Consider the following 16,491-nt stretch of genomic DNA (forward strand, 5'->3'; position numbering starts at 1 on the left):
TTCGAGCCTACGTAGGCTATGATATCTCTATTTTTATTAAATTATATTAAATTATGCAACATACAACATTGAAAAAATAACAGCCGAGTTAGTTTTATACACATGTAAAGATAGTTTTCGGCCCACCTTAGGATTCCCTTGTTATAGAGCAACTCAAAGAAAAACAATCATGGCTTTATTGACACTTCCACTTCTTTCACCATTCTACACTTAGAAGAGGATGCCTATTTAATCTCTACCCTTTGTGTCGAGGAATAAGAAAATCGAGTCTGATGAATGAATCAATGACAAGCGTACATCGTGTCATCAGGACCAAGGACAGATGTTTGGTCTGTCTCAAGGCGAGCAAACTAGTATGATTCATAAAGATGTACAAGGCGAGAGAGCATTCAGAACGATCACAAACTAGTCAAATGCATTTAAAAACCCACATTAGGGTTTCCAGATCCGGCTGCTGCTACTCCCATGCCACCAACGTGATCTGAGACAAGTCCTGGTTTGTCATTGTCATCTGATCCAGCTAAGAGAACCTTGTCCCCATTCATCTCGTTTACAAGTTCATCAATTTTCCGAAACTGAAATGGCCATCTTGAGTTGTATAAAAACTGACGTAGATCAAACCTGTTGTCCTCGGGCGAATAGCTCTTCAAAAAACAACAAGGCACATGAGGAATTGAAATCGACTAGATGCTATACAGAAAAATAGTTTCCTGAGAAGATACCTCAGCATGGTAGGAAGGTGTGAGTACAGTCATCTTGTGCCGATTGATGGAGTAGTATTTGAAGAAGTATTTCACTTTTTCACCAATTTCTGACGGTGTCAATTTTGAACCCCATTTGAAGCACAAGTCCTGAAAGAAGTTGAAATTAAAATTGATAGGAAAATCCCAGAGTTTCTAACTAGCTAAATCACATTTAAGTATTGTCAATTTTCACCAATCAGTTTGATTTGTCATTGGCATCGGTTGACTTGTCATACACAGACTAGCTAAATCCCATTTAAGTTTTGTCACCTCATATTATACTTCAAGAAAACCACAATTATACTCATCTACTGTCTATCAGCAACTTCAACTTCTAGAAGCTACACTATATAAGACAATGAGGATGTTTGGCAATTAGCTTTTTTATTGGCTTTTTGATTGGCTTTTGACTTTTGACTTTTTGGTTGATCAAACAGCCAAAAAAAGGTGTTTGATAAATAACTTTTAAGCTAACCGAAAAGCTAGATAAGCCAAAACTAAAATGCTACACATAGTAGCTTCTTTCATAGGTCTCTGGCTTTTAGCTTACTTCTTTTCTAATAAATTGCCAAAAACCAACAAATAATGTTTACCAAATATCTCCTTAACAGCTGACTGAAACAACTAGCTTAAATAGCCATTATCCAATACTTTCAGCACGTCAAAACAGCCAACAATTCCAACTTACAGCCATTTGCCAAACAAGCTTAATATCATACATTGTCCTTTTTGATGGATAATGATGCAACAATTATAAGCATTTCCATTTCTGACCATGAAATCAAAAGAAAGTTGATCTTTTTTGATCTTTTGGTCTACACAAAACCACAATGCTTTTATTTCTATAAAAAGAAAGTCATGTTCTAAGCCTAATTGCAAGAATTGAGAAATGGATCACTACCAATATTTAACAACGGATCTTCAATATGAAGCAAAACAGTACATACCTTGAACATCGATACTGGACCACGACGGAAAACTTTACGCAACCTGCCATAAACTGAGAGCTCCTCGTAAGTCATTCCCATGTCCACTTCATCCAGCTGTAAGCAAAACACAACACAGAGGAAATAAGAATCAACATTCTAGTAGGCACTAGAAAGTATTGTTCAGCAATCCAATGGAAAACAAAAGTAAAACCCATGTTAAGTTGTATGCAATGCAAAAAAGTTCTAGCCACCGTATTTTCCCACAGATAAAAAAAAAGAAGGCTATTTTTTACCAGCTTTTTCTTTTTTAAGAAACTATGATTCCAAGAAATTCGAAACATCTTGCTATTTAGATGTTCAAATTTCTTCAAAGGGATACCAAGGTAAAAAAAAAAAGGTCAAGAGAAATAGTAAAATTGAGAAAAAAGAATAACAGATAATCTGTTATAAAAATAAAAACAAAGGCACTTCAAGAGAATAGAATAGGAGTTCAATAACTAGTCAATGTAAAAATGTTTAGTCACTTTGGGCTAAGAAGATGTACAAGTGGGAATAGAGAAGTACCACAACTAAGTTGATCCTATAAAATATAAATCTACAGTTCCTCGACCTTCACTCAGAGTTGGAATAAGAAAGTCCCTAGTCCCTCTAGGAAAATAGTCGAGCTACATATACTAATGGGTGACTAACATTATATAAGCTATACATTTGAGACGATGCTGTGCACAGGCAAATACGCTACAGTCTAACCTGAGTATAATCAGAGCGTATTGGTTCCAATTCAGCAGTTGGAGGCGCAGCTTCAACCTCGGCCAAGGAAGAGTAGCCTAGATGGACAGCAGCCCACCGCAAAAATGCTCGAAGATCTGTCTTGCTGATACTACCAATAGGATTAATGTCTGCTGCACTACAGTCATACTGAGAAACATAGGCAATTAGGAAAAACTCCATAACACAATCAACTATCAAGCTAGGTGGCTTAGAAGAGAATATCCATCAACCAAAAATCAGCAGTTATAAATACTTTAACATCACAGAAAGGGTTCTTCCCCGACGAAAAGTATGAATAATTAAGATCCTCAAGGCTCAAACTATTCAGTGACTGGCCCTGTCTAGAAAAGATAAGTTTCAATTGAATGCAACTTTTTGAACTTTTGGTGCAAGATCACACTACCTTTGTCAAGTAACCACGTAATGCTTCGTCAACATTGGAACTACCGAGGACAAGATAAAACCCAGATTTGCTATGAACCCAAGGCATAAGGGACGCCAACATGAAAGCCAACACCATTCGAATGCGAGCTTGAATGTTTTGCAGCCCTAAATTCTCAGCATTTGATCCCCCATCAACCTGCATAAGCAATACATAAAATCCCACACATCTTAAATAGTGAAATCTCATATAATAGCATTAATATTTCTAGCTTTCGGATGTAAAATACATCACTAAACCAATGATAAATCATTATTCAGAATGCAATGCAACAGTATTAATCATGACTGAATCCTCAATCAACTATACAATTATCAAAACTTCTCTTCTCTTTCTTTCTTTCAGAAGGGTATCAGCGATCACCTTATAACGAGGGCGTTTTCCTGTTAATGTCTGAAATAAAGTTAGCAAAGCTGAAATAACACCATCTATGCAGACATCGAGATGCCATGACCCAATTTCATCTGCAAGAATTTTGGCACGAGACCTAGTAGCTACAGAACTGCGAAAGAAACAAGTTCTAACAATTAATATCATTTTACATAATCTACACAGCAGCAGAAACACATTGTGTATGTTTTAATTACAATGACCCAACTGAATTAATTTTAACTTTTTGAGCTTACTTATGAAGTGAATTTGGTTGGACCTTATTCAAATATTGGAACTTATCTTTTCTGAACATCCCATTTATATTTACTTTTAGTTTGAATTCATTAAAATTCAGAACTTATCTCCTGAGATATTAAGGTGAACTAAACACAGCCCAATAATCCTGAACCTTACCCTTATCCTTTTACATATTATAGTATTTCATTGGCCTGCTATAAAGTTCAGATATCCAATTATCAAATACTGGATGGAAAAAATCAAGTTTAGAGATTTTTGAAACTCTTAACATGGCTTACTCCAAAGATGCAGTGTTCACATCAACCACACACATACTAGATAAATGATGTTTCAAAATATATCTTGCATAGAAGAACATTCCAACAATTGAAACCCTTATCACAAACTCTCTTTACCCCACAATATAGTGCCTTATTGATATACAACAATACAATTCCATTATCACAAACTCTTCACCCACGATAAAGTCCTTAATAATATAAAACAAACCAGCCTAGGTGGGAAAGGGAGCTCAAATATACATGGACTTGCCTATGCAATAACAAAAAGGTTGTTTATAAGTGATCCTCAAACTCTTATTACAAGTCACAATTTACGCCGTAAAGTCTTGTTGTCCCTCAATCCTCACAACTTTCTCTTCACACGACATCCTTTTAATTAATTATAACTCTTTAAATTTGTGTCATTGTTATCATAGAGAGCATTTGGGACTCATACATGATAACTATGTACACGAACAACTATGATGCAGAGTGAAAATACATTGCTTAAAGTCATAGAGAAGCAGTTTGAACCTATTTTGAGTTCCCATGAACACAGTATAAAATATGCGCTTTGCGAACTCCTTGCTATCACTTGGGAATTGTCCTTCAGGATACTGGCCAATCCTAATTGCATCCATTTTCACTTGCTCATCCCCATTTTCAATTTCTATAAATCAGAACACCTATATTTTAAAATAAACCATAGAACAATATATAGAGTAAAAAAACATTGGAAGATTTCACCCAAGGGCCAAGAGTACAAAATGACAGCAAAAATTTAAAAGAATAAGACCAGATCCCAATCATCCTTGTAATCATTATATACATATCCAACGAGTTAATACCGTAAAATAATAAGTACGTTTGTCAACTCACCTTGGACAACAAGCTGACACATACAACCAACAATTGCTGCAACAGAGGAACTATCAGCACCTCCAGAGAGGGGAAGCAAGAAACCAGAAGCTCCACTTCTTCTTAAATAGTCCCATAGCCAACAAGCAGGTCCAAAAGCTATCTCTTCCTCAGGTTCATGATACTTGATCTACAAGTCACCATTGGATCTTAAAAAATCGATAGGTATAGACAAAACTGTAAAAATGATCAGTCGGATGGTTTTCATGAAATCATTCGGGTTTTTTTTTTTTTGTGATAAATTCGGGATGTTTCTAGTTTCACCAAGCCCGGATTGCCCCAACGGTTAATGCTTTTGATTTTTTTCTTGTCATAAAATTTTTTTGAAAAAAATTATAATATAGTATATATTTCATATATTATAATTGCAAAAAAAACATAAATGTTATAAAAGTTACTTTCTTATAATAGTAGATCAATATACAACTTTTAAGCCTTCAACAAGGAAAAATCGAAACAAAACACAAAACTTGGTTGGAAGTATAGTAAGCCTCGACTCAAAAGTAATGATGTGGAACTAACAAATTTGACCAAATTTGCTAAACGGGTTGAAATGGTAGGGTTATTTTCACATCACCATTCAATGTCGTGGGGTTATGTGTATGACCCAGATTCACGTCAAATTTAAAATTGATAGGACTAGGTAAACACAACAAATCAGTAAACTCTTGTAAACAGTTACATGGATAGTAGTATAGCACCTCATCCATGTTCAGCAATGTAGGGGAATCCAAAATCGTAACTAATGTCACATGATTTACAAATCTCCTCGCGAATCGAAAATCAAAAATAGCCAATTAGCTGGCAAGTAAATTATGTTATAGTGGTCTTAATACGACAAATGCATCTTCAGGTTGTACCGGAGTATTGCAAACTCTCAACAAATGTTAGGTGAAGTAGTAAGCTAATCAATCGTCTTCTGAACCAGTGTTGGATTGTACCTCAAGAAAAAGATGGGGAGGTGTGCACTTCATGAATTACACTACCTTGACTTACATTCCTATCATGCCAAAAATTTTTTAACCGAGTAGCAGATGGAGGATTAACCTTAAGCGGGAGGGAAATAGGTTCTTCCATGTTAAATGAACGACAAAGCCTGTGACGTGCCGACACATATGGTACTTTTGTTTTGCAGCTTGCCTGTTCTTGAAAACTGCTTATTGAACCCCTAAGACTAACAACCTGTTACGAATAAGAACAATGAGCATGTTAGAAGTGATCAATCACCAAATGTGGCATGACTAGAAGCAAATTAATGCTAACCTTGGATCAAATCGAAAATCCAATATAAAAGGATTGTATTCAGGTCTTTCCAAAATGTGGAATTCATATAACATTTCTTGCTCAAGAGGAAATTTGAAACCCAACTATAAGGGCATAATAAAATAAATAAAAGTACAGTTGGTGCAAAATCTAAAAGATTAAAATCAACTTACTGCATCAAGGTCCACTTGAGCAATGACAACCTCCACATCTTTCAATGAAAATTGTGAGCCTTGAGCAACCACATCTCCATTCACAACAACACAACTACATCCATCTACCACATCAATTCAAGGAAACAAACAGACAAGTTAACTATATTGATTACATTTTATGTATTCAATCAAAGGGAAGAAAAAAGAAATGTATAAAGTACAAAAACTTAAGAGATACCATAGTATAAACGTCCACCATCACAACCCTGTTGATTGCTGTACATATAAACTCCTCCGCGAGGAGTTTGCGTAGCACCTATAAAAGCACTCATACGAACATCAAGTTTTCTTAGTTGATGGTGACTTCCACTGGCATTCATAAACACTTCAACACCATTCAAAGAAAGCTCAGCATGAGGTGGATCTGGAGTAAATAGCTCCTCACAAATTTCAGCAGCCACAGTTCTGACAGGGAAATAAAGAATTAACATAGAACAAATGTCAAAAGTTAATTATAGGAAGACAATTAAAACAATATACGCCAAGGGATTACTCAAGACGTATTGTGCAACAAAATGCGAAAATTCACATAACATACGTGTCCAAGAAATCAATGAATCCATAACCAAAGGGAGCTATCTCTTGAGATATGGCATCTGCAATCGGTAGCTGAAAGTCCACCAATTCTTTTGTCTTCCACGCAGTGAACCAACGGAGCTCTCTATAATTACCATCATTAGCAAGCCACATCTTTGGTCGTATCATGATGACCTTTCTATTCATACAAAGAACTTGACAATTGTAACGTTGTGATCTATAAATTACAGGCATCCCAAAGCTGCATAATATGCCATCTGTCCAATCTCCAAGCAAAAGTTTCTCTAAACATTCCCATCTGCAGTTCCATAGTCAAACATTACAATACGTATCTACTCACAACTTGCAACAATTAATTAAAAGAGGAAGATAGGGTGGTGAAACTTCCAGTTGGAAAGCAATTTACCCAAATCCAAACAACATAAAACTTGATAGGCATATAAAATATCCGCACCATTAATATGACATGGCCTAGATTGCGCTGTTATGTGAAACTTGTTAGTAATATTTAGTAATTCAAAACAAGAAGTCGCATAAGTGGTGACTGCATAAGCAACATTGCCAATTCTGGAAAATTAAAAAAGATGTTGGGCACAACCAATATGGTGAATTAATCATACCCGATGTCACATGATTTGTTAATCTCCTCGCAAAAACAAATTATGGTCAGTCTTTGTCCATATTTGGGTCATTTTGAGTTATGTTACATTGGGCATACATAATGAATATGTCTTCCCTAGCACAAAATGATAATAGCACATGAAATTTAAAAATAAACAATCAAAGTATATTTCATTAACAAAGTTACAAAATATGCAACTTATTAAGAATCAATCATCACTAAGCAAATATATAGAATCGTAATTTGCTAATTCATCAAAGACAAACACAACCACCATCTATCTCTTTGCACTTCCCATACATGGAAATAAAAGCATACCAATTACTCCCTCCTTCCCAAGGAATTTGATACAGTTTTTTCGGTTTCTATATTGAGTTATGGCCTATGACTCACAATTCTATATTTTCATCACATCCTCATATTCTCTTATACACCTTGTTTCCCATCCCTTGAAAAAAACTACTCGGCCTCGTGGCAAAGTGAATAAAGTTTCCTACCAGCTATTAACAACCTAAGGTCCTCAATAACTTATGAAACTTTAACTAAAGTAACCTCATTGCTTTCACATGATTCGATTGAAACTAATTGGGACAGCCTAAAAAAGAATATGTAAGCAACTAATTTAGGATGAAGAAAACACAATTGTGATGGAAATTTGGGGGCACGCAAAATTTATAATGGACCCAAATAATGTTGTATTACATTGTACTGAATACAAATAATTGTCAACGTCATAAATCGTACAAATTTGTTTTTGGTGGGACACTTGTTCCACACAGATATACCTATCTCCTATTTTTTATGTGAGCTCGTGTCTCATAGTACTCTCACAACTCTTGTATTTTTGTGTATGGTGAGCTCATGTCTCGCCTTTCTTATATTTGATTGGCTTACTCACCACTCTTGGTGTGTGATTGCTGTGAGCATCTACATCTCCCCTTACAACCATTATTCAACTGTTCAATTGTAATCTAAACTTTTCGAAACTCACCTATCATGGGCTTAATAATTGGGAGATAATTCACCATTATACTAGATTTTCAAATTATATTTCAACATTTTACTCATAATTCATCAATAAGTTAAAGTATTAACCATAAAAAATATGCATAGATAAGCTCAAAATCAAAAGAATGAAGTAGTGAACAATCATCAAACATAACAAAAGTGCTACCCTGATTAACTCCACCAAAATTTTAAAAAATGGGAAGAAGTTAAAAAACGAAAAAGGAGAAGAATTTACGCATGATCAATAGTTTCTTGCTCTAAAAAATGATCTTCGCAGCCATAACCAGTGATTTCAAGTTCAGGACCTAATCGAATAACAGCACCAGCATTTTTAGCCCTGGTGATTGATTCTTGTATGTTTTTCAAATTGCAGTCGAAATCCATTGCCCATTGATTCAAATTACATGTTGCCACTTTCAACAATCTCATTATTACTGTGCAGATTTTTAGCCCAGATAAAAAATATTAGGAATTAGGAAGGGTTGAAATAATGGCGGCGGGATTTTATATAAGGGATAATCAAACAAGGAGAAATTCCAGTGAATTGGGAAAATTCCTTCGATGGATTCAAACTCAAACCTAACTACAACGGCGTAGAAGTCGAACTTCAGAAGCCGTGGGTTTTGGATTTTATTTTTTACGGTGATTTTCAGCGGTTAATAAAAGGTATAAATATACAGGAATTCTTGTATGCGGCGTCAGGAGCAGGGGCTGGTAAGACGGCGGCAGCGGCAGCGGCAGCGGCAGCGGCAGCGGCAGCGGCAGCGGCAGTAGCTGGGGTAGGCGGCGGGCCGGTGGCGGGAGTGTCCTGTGGGTGTAGCGGCAGTTTTTTTTTTTCAGAATATTATCTGTTAGAGAAGGGGAGAGGTAATTGAGAGAATTCTGATCCCGATTCTTAAATATCGCCACCCTTTTCATTTTATCGCTACCTCTGCAAATAAAATTACGAATTTGCCCTTGATTTTTAAAAAATTACAATTTTGCCACTCATTTCAAATTTCTTATTTATAATAATAATAATATTAATAATAATTATAATAATAATTATTATTATTATTATATCAATAACAATAATAATAATAATTAACTTTTTTATATTCTTTAAAAAAATATAAATAAAAATAATAATAATTACAGTAATAATAATAATAATAATAACAATAATAAAATTAAAAATAATAATTATTATTGAAAAAGAAAAAAAAAGAAATTGGAGTCGCCCAGAACCGGGCGATTGAACCGGGGTCCAATCGCCCGGTTCTGGGCGATTCCCATTTCTTTTTTTTTCTTTTTGGAAAATTTAAATAATAATAATAATAATAATAATAATAATAATAATATTATTATTATTATTATTATTATTAATAACATTAATAACAACAACAATTAGTGGTTCCCATGACATTAATTATGAATTGGTGGTTCCCATGACATTTATTAATAATAAGCCTTAATAAAGGACATTCAAAGATTTACTCCTATTAGCATTGGGAATACATTAACGTTAAGATGCGCTCAGTCTCCCATACATTAACGTTAAGATTTACTCCTATTATTATTATTATTATTATTATTATTATTATTATTTAAATTTTCCAAAAAGAAAAAAAAAGAAATGGGAGTCGCCCAGGACCGGGCGATTGGACCCCGGTTCAATCGCCCGGTTCTGGGCGACTCCCATTTCTTTTTTTTTTTGAATAATTATATTATTTTTAATTTTATTATTGTTGTTATTATTATTATTATTACTGTTATTATTATTAATTTTATTTATATTTTTTTAAAGAATATAAAAAAGTTAATTATTATTATTATTGTTATTATTATTATTATTATTATTATTATTATTATTATAAATAAGAAATTTGAAATGAGTGGCAAAATTGTAATTTTTTAAAAATCAGGGGCAAATTTGTAATTTCCTTAAGGAGGGGTGGCGATAAAATGAAAATGGGTGGCGAAGTTTAGCAACACCCATTCTGATTTTGTTCGAGTGAAATGCGCCTTCTTCCCTATTCTGAATTTCGATTTTGTTTATTAATTTTCACAGCGGCACGTGCCAGGGTGACATAAATAAATTTGTCCCAGATTATATATGCCTTCAAAATAAGAGAAATTCCACGGTGTAGCATCTAGTTTTCATTAAATGTTAGTGATAGCACTTTTTTAAGAAAATTATACATGTTAGCATCTAGTTTATGCACAAACTAATTACCGTAGCATTTTCCGTTAAATTCTTGTTAAATTCCGTTAAATTTATCATTTTGTAAGTTTTTTTCACATGGTAGAATTCAATTTTTGTTTAATTTACAATTTTAATTTTAAATTCACCAATTTAATGTTTAAATAATGCCAACAATTTGAATGAAAACAAAATTATTACAACATTGATGGACGTTAATGAATAAAACAGTGAATTAAACATTAAATTGGTGAATTTAAAGTTAAAATTGTGAATTAAACAAGAATTGGATGCTACCATGTGGAAAAAACTTTACAAAATGATGAATTAAACGGAATTTAAGAAAAACTTAACGGATATGGCAATTAGTTTGTACATAAACTGGATGCTACCATGTGGAATTTTTTTTAAAAAGTGCTATCACTGGCATTTCATGAAAACTTGATACTACCATGTGGAATTTCCCTAAAAATAATTATATACATTAAAAGTAATTACATATATCTCAAAAATGATCATGTAGGCTTTAGAGGTAATTACTTACAAATTTGCAATAATAAAAAGTAATTACATAGACTTTTAAAGTGATCGTCTTAAAGTGACTACACATGCTTTAAAAGTTGTTACATAAACCTTAGAAATGATTACATAAGTTTTAAAAATGATGACATAGTATTAAAAATGTCACATATGTCTTTTATAGTAATCACATAGACTTTAAAAGTGATCACATCAGCCTTTTCAAAAAAAAAAGTAAGCTTTTAAAGTGATTACATAGGTTCTAATTATAGGACGGTCCTATTAAAAATTTAGTGTACATGATTTTTCAAACAAAAATATTTCGGGGTCAAACTTGAGAAGAAATAAGACTAGTTTTTATTTAGTACAAATGTATAATTTAAAAGGGACAATCTAAAATAATTCTTAATTAATACTTAACACATAATTCAATTATGCACTTAACCATAAATAATGTAATATCACACCAACACACTAACTTTGAGGGTGATCAATTCATAACACACCAAGATAATAATAATGCAATTAAATTGTTTGTGTTTTTTAATAAGGACATATTAACAATAAAATTTTGGTGAACTTTTGTAGGTGGACCAACCATATAAAGAAATATATTCAAGTAAGATGATTCATTATTAGGATTGATTTCAAGCTTAACTAGTACAACTCAAAAGTAAAAGGATAAGAATTTTTAATTTACGTTAATTGTGATTTTTTAGTTGATAAAGAGATATTGGTTATAATTTTGAATGTAATATTAATTGTGATTTTTTAGTTGATAAAAAGACATAGGTTATGATTTTGAATTTAAGCTTAACATAAACGTCACTTAAATAACAATTAATTAAATATTTTTTATCCTCCTCATCACTATCAACATATTGAATAGACTTGATCATAATCATATAAATTTGCTTTAATGAAAACTTCAATTTTTTTTTATTCTTTTACATAGGAAAATAACGTGTATTATTTTATTAGGAAATTTATACATTTTGAGTAAATATTTAAATCGAGATCATATATTGTATGAAACCTTTTTGAATAAATTATTTCGTTTCAAAATATAATTTATCCTTTAAAATTGTATTGTAAAACTTAATACTCCTATTAAAAATAGTGATACCGATTGTTAAAATGAAAATTTAGGTTTTTCTAATACTAAGCAAAAAATAATCGTTTTCGTCTTCTTTCCCCCTCTGCAACTCATTTTATTAGAAATGAACTGAACTGATTACTATAATTTTCGAGATTTGTAATTCTTGGAGGCACAATATGGCAAATTCTTCGTTATCATCATCCACAGAAGCTGTTGATAAATTGCAGGATGTTGCCGCTCCTCTTCCAACTCCATCGCCATCTTCGTTTTTTGACGACTGGGAAAGAAGAATCTTCTACCCTACACTTCTTGGAGGTGTCTCGCTAGTCAATTCTTCTTTAATATCTCTGATTTTCAAATTTTCTGAATTTCAGATGCTTGATTTTAACACTCAGATTGTCGGTCTTGAGATTGATGAATTGAACATATTGAATATTGATGATGTGAAAAAGGGCTAATTTTAATTTCTTTTTGCATTCCTAGGGATTGTTGGGGGAGCAGTTGGGGCGATGTCAAAGCATCGTAATGTTTATGGCCTTGCAAATGTTTCAGCTACTTATGCTACCAATCTCGCCGTTGTCACTGGCTGCTACTGTGGTTATTGTCTTAATCATTTTTGTTAATTTCTATCTTTATTCATTATTTGTTGAACTTATTGTTTTTCATAATTGCAAAGGGTAACTTTAATAATCTAGATTTATATGAAGACTTGTCTATATAATTTAATGATTCAATCTTTTCTTTAATGTAAATCATTATGCGAGCTCCTTTCTTAAAATTTGTTGTGTTTCCTTCTCCCGATATTCACCATTTGTACAACTTGTGGATTTTCATATTTGGTAAGGGTAAACTTTGTTGAAATTGTTTTTATATGAAGTTGTAATTTATAGCTCAGTTGACATTTTGATGTTATTCAATTGCCAATATTCTTTCTAAAATGTGGTTGTAATTGTTTTCTTATTAGTGTTTATGGGATTTACAGTGAATTTTTGAATAATCTTGGGCTTTGGGCATTAAGAAATGGTACTACAAACTAGGGATATTTTTTATTAGTTGGGGTCCTGGTGATTTTTAATGGTAGGGAAAGATTTGCTGATATTGTAATGTTATTGGCTGTTGGGGCTATCTGTTGAACTTATTCTGGTGAGAATCGAAAAGCCTCTTTGTTATAATTTGAGGAGTGATTATTATTCTATAGCAATATGAGTTTTGCATCTGAGTTAACAGGACATATGCAAGGCAGTGTTTTGAACACCTTAAATCCTTAATGCAAATATTGACCTGAGATTACTATTCAAGAACGGTGAGTATTCAACAAGACTTGCTGTGGAGTCAAATACTAATGTGACTGAGAGTCTGAGACCTCCCACCAACCCATTGTGGAAAGAGGAATGCCTTTCAGAATGCTGATGAGGATGGTAAAGGAGATTATGCTGCTTAAGGTCATTAGGGGACTGACGAAAATGGTTTGGAGTGTCAATAAGGAGGCTAAATTATAAGAGGATCCATGGGTCAAGGCGATAACATGTTCATGTTACAGAAGTGTTGGGATGTAGCTAAGATTTTTAAGCCTTTGGATACAGATTCAGCTACCTAACCTTTTAACATCTTTATACGTAAGTTATCAATGCTCAAAATAGAAGAGGCTTAGAAGATAATCGTTAAGGGCCTTACTTATGCCTTGGGATTGTGTTGCTTTGTTGCTTAACAAGATATTCACATTATTCTTGGACTTTTGTTCCTATGATGATGACTTTCAATTGTTGTAACTTGGGAAGATTTACAAACAATATGTGGCTAAACGCTATTCCTTTTCCATGGTTCTTTTCTTGATAGAAAATTCATTTCCCTTGGGTTCCTTGAGTGCGCACCGCACACTTGGTGATTAAATGCTAATTAGTATCCACTTGCCATATCATGTGAAGATACACTTAAGCTAAATGTTTCTTAAGATTTTAACTGATTTATAGTTTTCTTTTCCAATTTGCAGGAGCTCGTGAGTTTGCTAGAGTTACCCGAAAAGCTGAACACGATGATCTTATCAATTCTGTTGTTGGAGGACTTTGTAGTGGAGCACTTCTAGGTCGTTTTCAAGGTTAGTTTTCTCTAGCATATATAAGAGTAAGAGGAGAATGGGTAAGGGTTATATTGGAGGAGAAGAAAATACTGGATCTTCCCTGCTGTGTGATTCCGGACAAAGGCTTAGGACTTTGAGTACCATTCAAAAAGCACAATCCGTGTATATCCTTTTTAAAATCCAGTGACAGCATTCAGATGTCCTTGTAAATAATTTTGATATGTTGCTTCTTTGTCTCAAAGCGGTTTGTTTGATACATTTATTGGAAAGTAAACCCGTCACAGAATTTGGCCACTCATGTTGAAGGTTTTACTGATTTCTTTTAAGGCATATATGTGCTGAAATCTTCTGGCTTATGAATTCTTGTCTACACAACTACACTGTAAAAGAATAACCATTATAAAGTGGACCATTGCTTTGGCTTTGTTTATTAAAGTGCCATTGTAAACTGAGTTTGCGCTCTTATGTTTATTTTACTGGGGAGGGGGTGTTTATCTACTCCATTATATTTGTCTTAATATATGCCTTTGTATTGTTTCCTTACAGGTGGTCAACGTGGGGCTGTTCGCTACTCTCTTATGTTTGCCGTTGCTGGAACAGCATTTGATTTTGCCACACTTAAACTGGAACCTCTTGTGAGGAGCTACTACGATTCATTGTTCGGCGGGGACTTGAAGTTACCTGAGTGGTCTCCCATTCAGATACTCGATGAGGAAGCCCTAGCTGCAAAGAAAGCTCGTGAAGAACAACTTCGTGCTCAACGAGCTATTACTATGAGGAGCAAAGAATCTTGATTGCAAGCTCTTTACATGTGATTTCTCGAAGCATCTTTGCTCTATCAAATATGCTACCAATTTGAATGGATTGATTCCGGCTAGTCATATAGTCAGTTGGCCACATTCATCCATACGCGGTAAAATGTGGACTTCAATCAGTAGTAATGTGCAATTTTCTTGGTCTCTTAGACTGATATTTTCGAGTTAATGATGGGTATGGTTGTAGTTGTTGCCATAGTGCCATATGCATATCCTCAAGTTTCGTCTCATTGGTGGATACTGCTTGTTGTCCATACTGACGTAGACAAATATCGAAATTCCGGCTTGCTGAATCCCGGAATTGAGTTACAATACAAATACGCTTTGGCCTGATCAGATACCTAAATAAAAGCTTAACCTTCTTTGAAAAGTTTCTTCATAATGTAATTTTGATAAAGCTTTTGCTTTTATTGCTAGTTTATCTATCAAGCTAAGATCTTTTGTAATTAAGCTTTGGTTTATCATGGTTGAAAATGAATATGATTTATCGCAGTTCATATATATGCTGGGCATGAAGTCATGTCATCATCTTTCAGAACAACCTAGTTATGGTTAGAATCAGAAGTTATTTCTAATTTAAAAATCCCTTCTAACTCTATGTTTCTTCATAAAACATTGACAAAGATTAGCTTATACTTCTACGGTTTGTTGGTTATTGGTATTAAACGGTTGTAATGAGAATGATTTGTGGTGTAAATTTTCATCATGTTGGATCATGTCATCCCATGGTGATGGAACTTTTATTGTAAAAAAGTTTTTTTGTATATAATTTGCCATTGCCACACATTTTTAAATGATGATACATTGGAATGAATTTTGTGAAGATAATGAGATTGTTGAAAGAGAACAAACATAGCCATTAACCTTGTCAAGAAATATTCCTACTAAAATTATACTAATTTTTTATTATCATTCACACCATTTAATATCGATTACCAAACGGACCGTTAGTTCTATATGATTTTAGACTTCCTAATGCATGGATCTTAAAATGAAAAACTTAGCTTATGGGGATATTTTAAATCACTATTTTTTTAGTGTCTTAAAATGAAAACCCTAGATTACATGTACATCTAACAAATATACTTCTTCGCGTCAAGGTTAATTTTGCTTCACTTTATCCTATTTATATTTAATTATAATGAAAAAAAATCAAAAAAAAGTTATTTAATATGTAGAAAGAAATAAAAAAAAAGTCGATTGTATATCTCCATCTTTCAAGGGCCCACATCGAAAAAAAAAGAAATACTCATATAAACTTGTTTTTAAATAAAATATTCAATATTTTATGTAATATTTTCTTTGAAAATTAGATGCAACAATTAGAACATACACCCTCACCATAATAGTTCTATTTGACTGGGTATATTTGCTATTAGCCTATTATAATAACTATGTCAATAATATTTTTAAATATATATAATTAAAAATTATAAAAAACTAGTATTAATAATCTTTATA

The 16,491-nt window shown here is 33.1% G+C and overlaps 2 protein-coding genes across 2 annotated transcripts; one reads left to right on the forward strand and one right to left on the reverse strand.

Annotated features, from left to right (window-relative positions):
* On the reverse strand, positions 1-9,211 carry LOC130800785 (glutamine-dependent NAD(+) synthetase). Its single transcript, XM_057664455.1, has 13 exons — positions 8,574-9,211; positions 6,710-7,006; positions 6,350-6,576; positions 6,130-6,233; positions 5,741-5,875; positions 4,655-4,823; positions 4,310-4,445; positions 3,249-3,387; positions 2,847-3,023; positions 2,423-2,590; positions 1,691-1,786; positions 723-851; positions 1-644 (listed from the first exon to the last, which is right to left on the reverse strand). Exons 1-13 carry the CDS (start codon positions 8,765-8,767, stop codon positions 420-422), a joined length of 2,196 nt encoding a protein of 731 aa, XP_057520438.1. The 5' UTR covers positions 8,768-9,211; the 3' UTR covers positions 1-419.
* Positions 9,212-12,170: 2,959 nt separating this feature from the next.
* On the forward strand, positions 12,171-15,568 carry LOC130800786 (uncharacterized). The gene is made up of 4 exons (XM_057664456.1): positions 12,171-12,453; positions 12,622-12,735; positions 14,129-14,233; positions 14,762-15,568. Exons 1-4 carry the CDS (start codon positions 12,315-12,317, stop codon positions 15,007-15,009), a joined length of 606 nt encoding a protein of 201 aa, XP_057520439.1. The 5' UTR covers positions 12,171-12,314; the 3' UTR covers positions 15,010-15,568.
* The last annotated feature ends 923 nt before the right edge of the window (positions 15,569-16,491 follow it).

The sequence above is a fragment of the Amaranthus tricolor genome, chromosome 15, assembly GCF_026212465.1.
Source record: "Amaranthus tricolor cultivar Red isolate AtriRed21 chromosome 15, ASM2621246v1, whole genome shotgun sequence".
In the NCBI taxonomy this organism is placed as follows: Eukaryota; Viridiplantae; Streptophyta; class Magnoliopsida; order Caryophyllales; family Amaranthaceae; genus Amaranthus; species Amaranthus tricolor.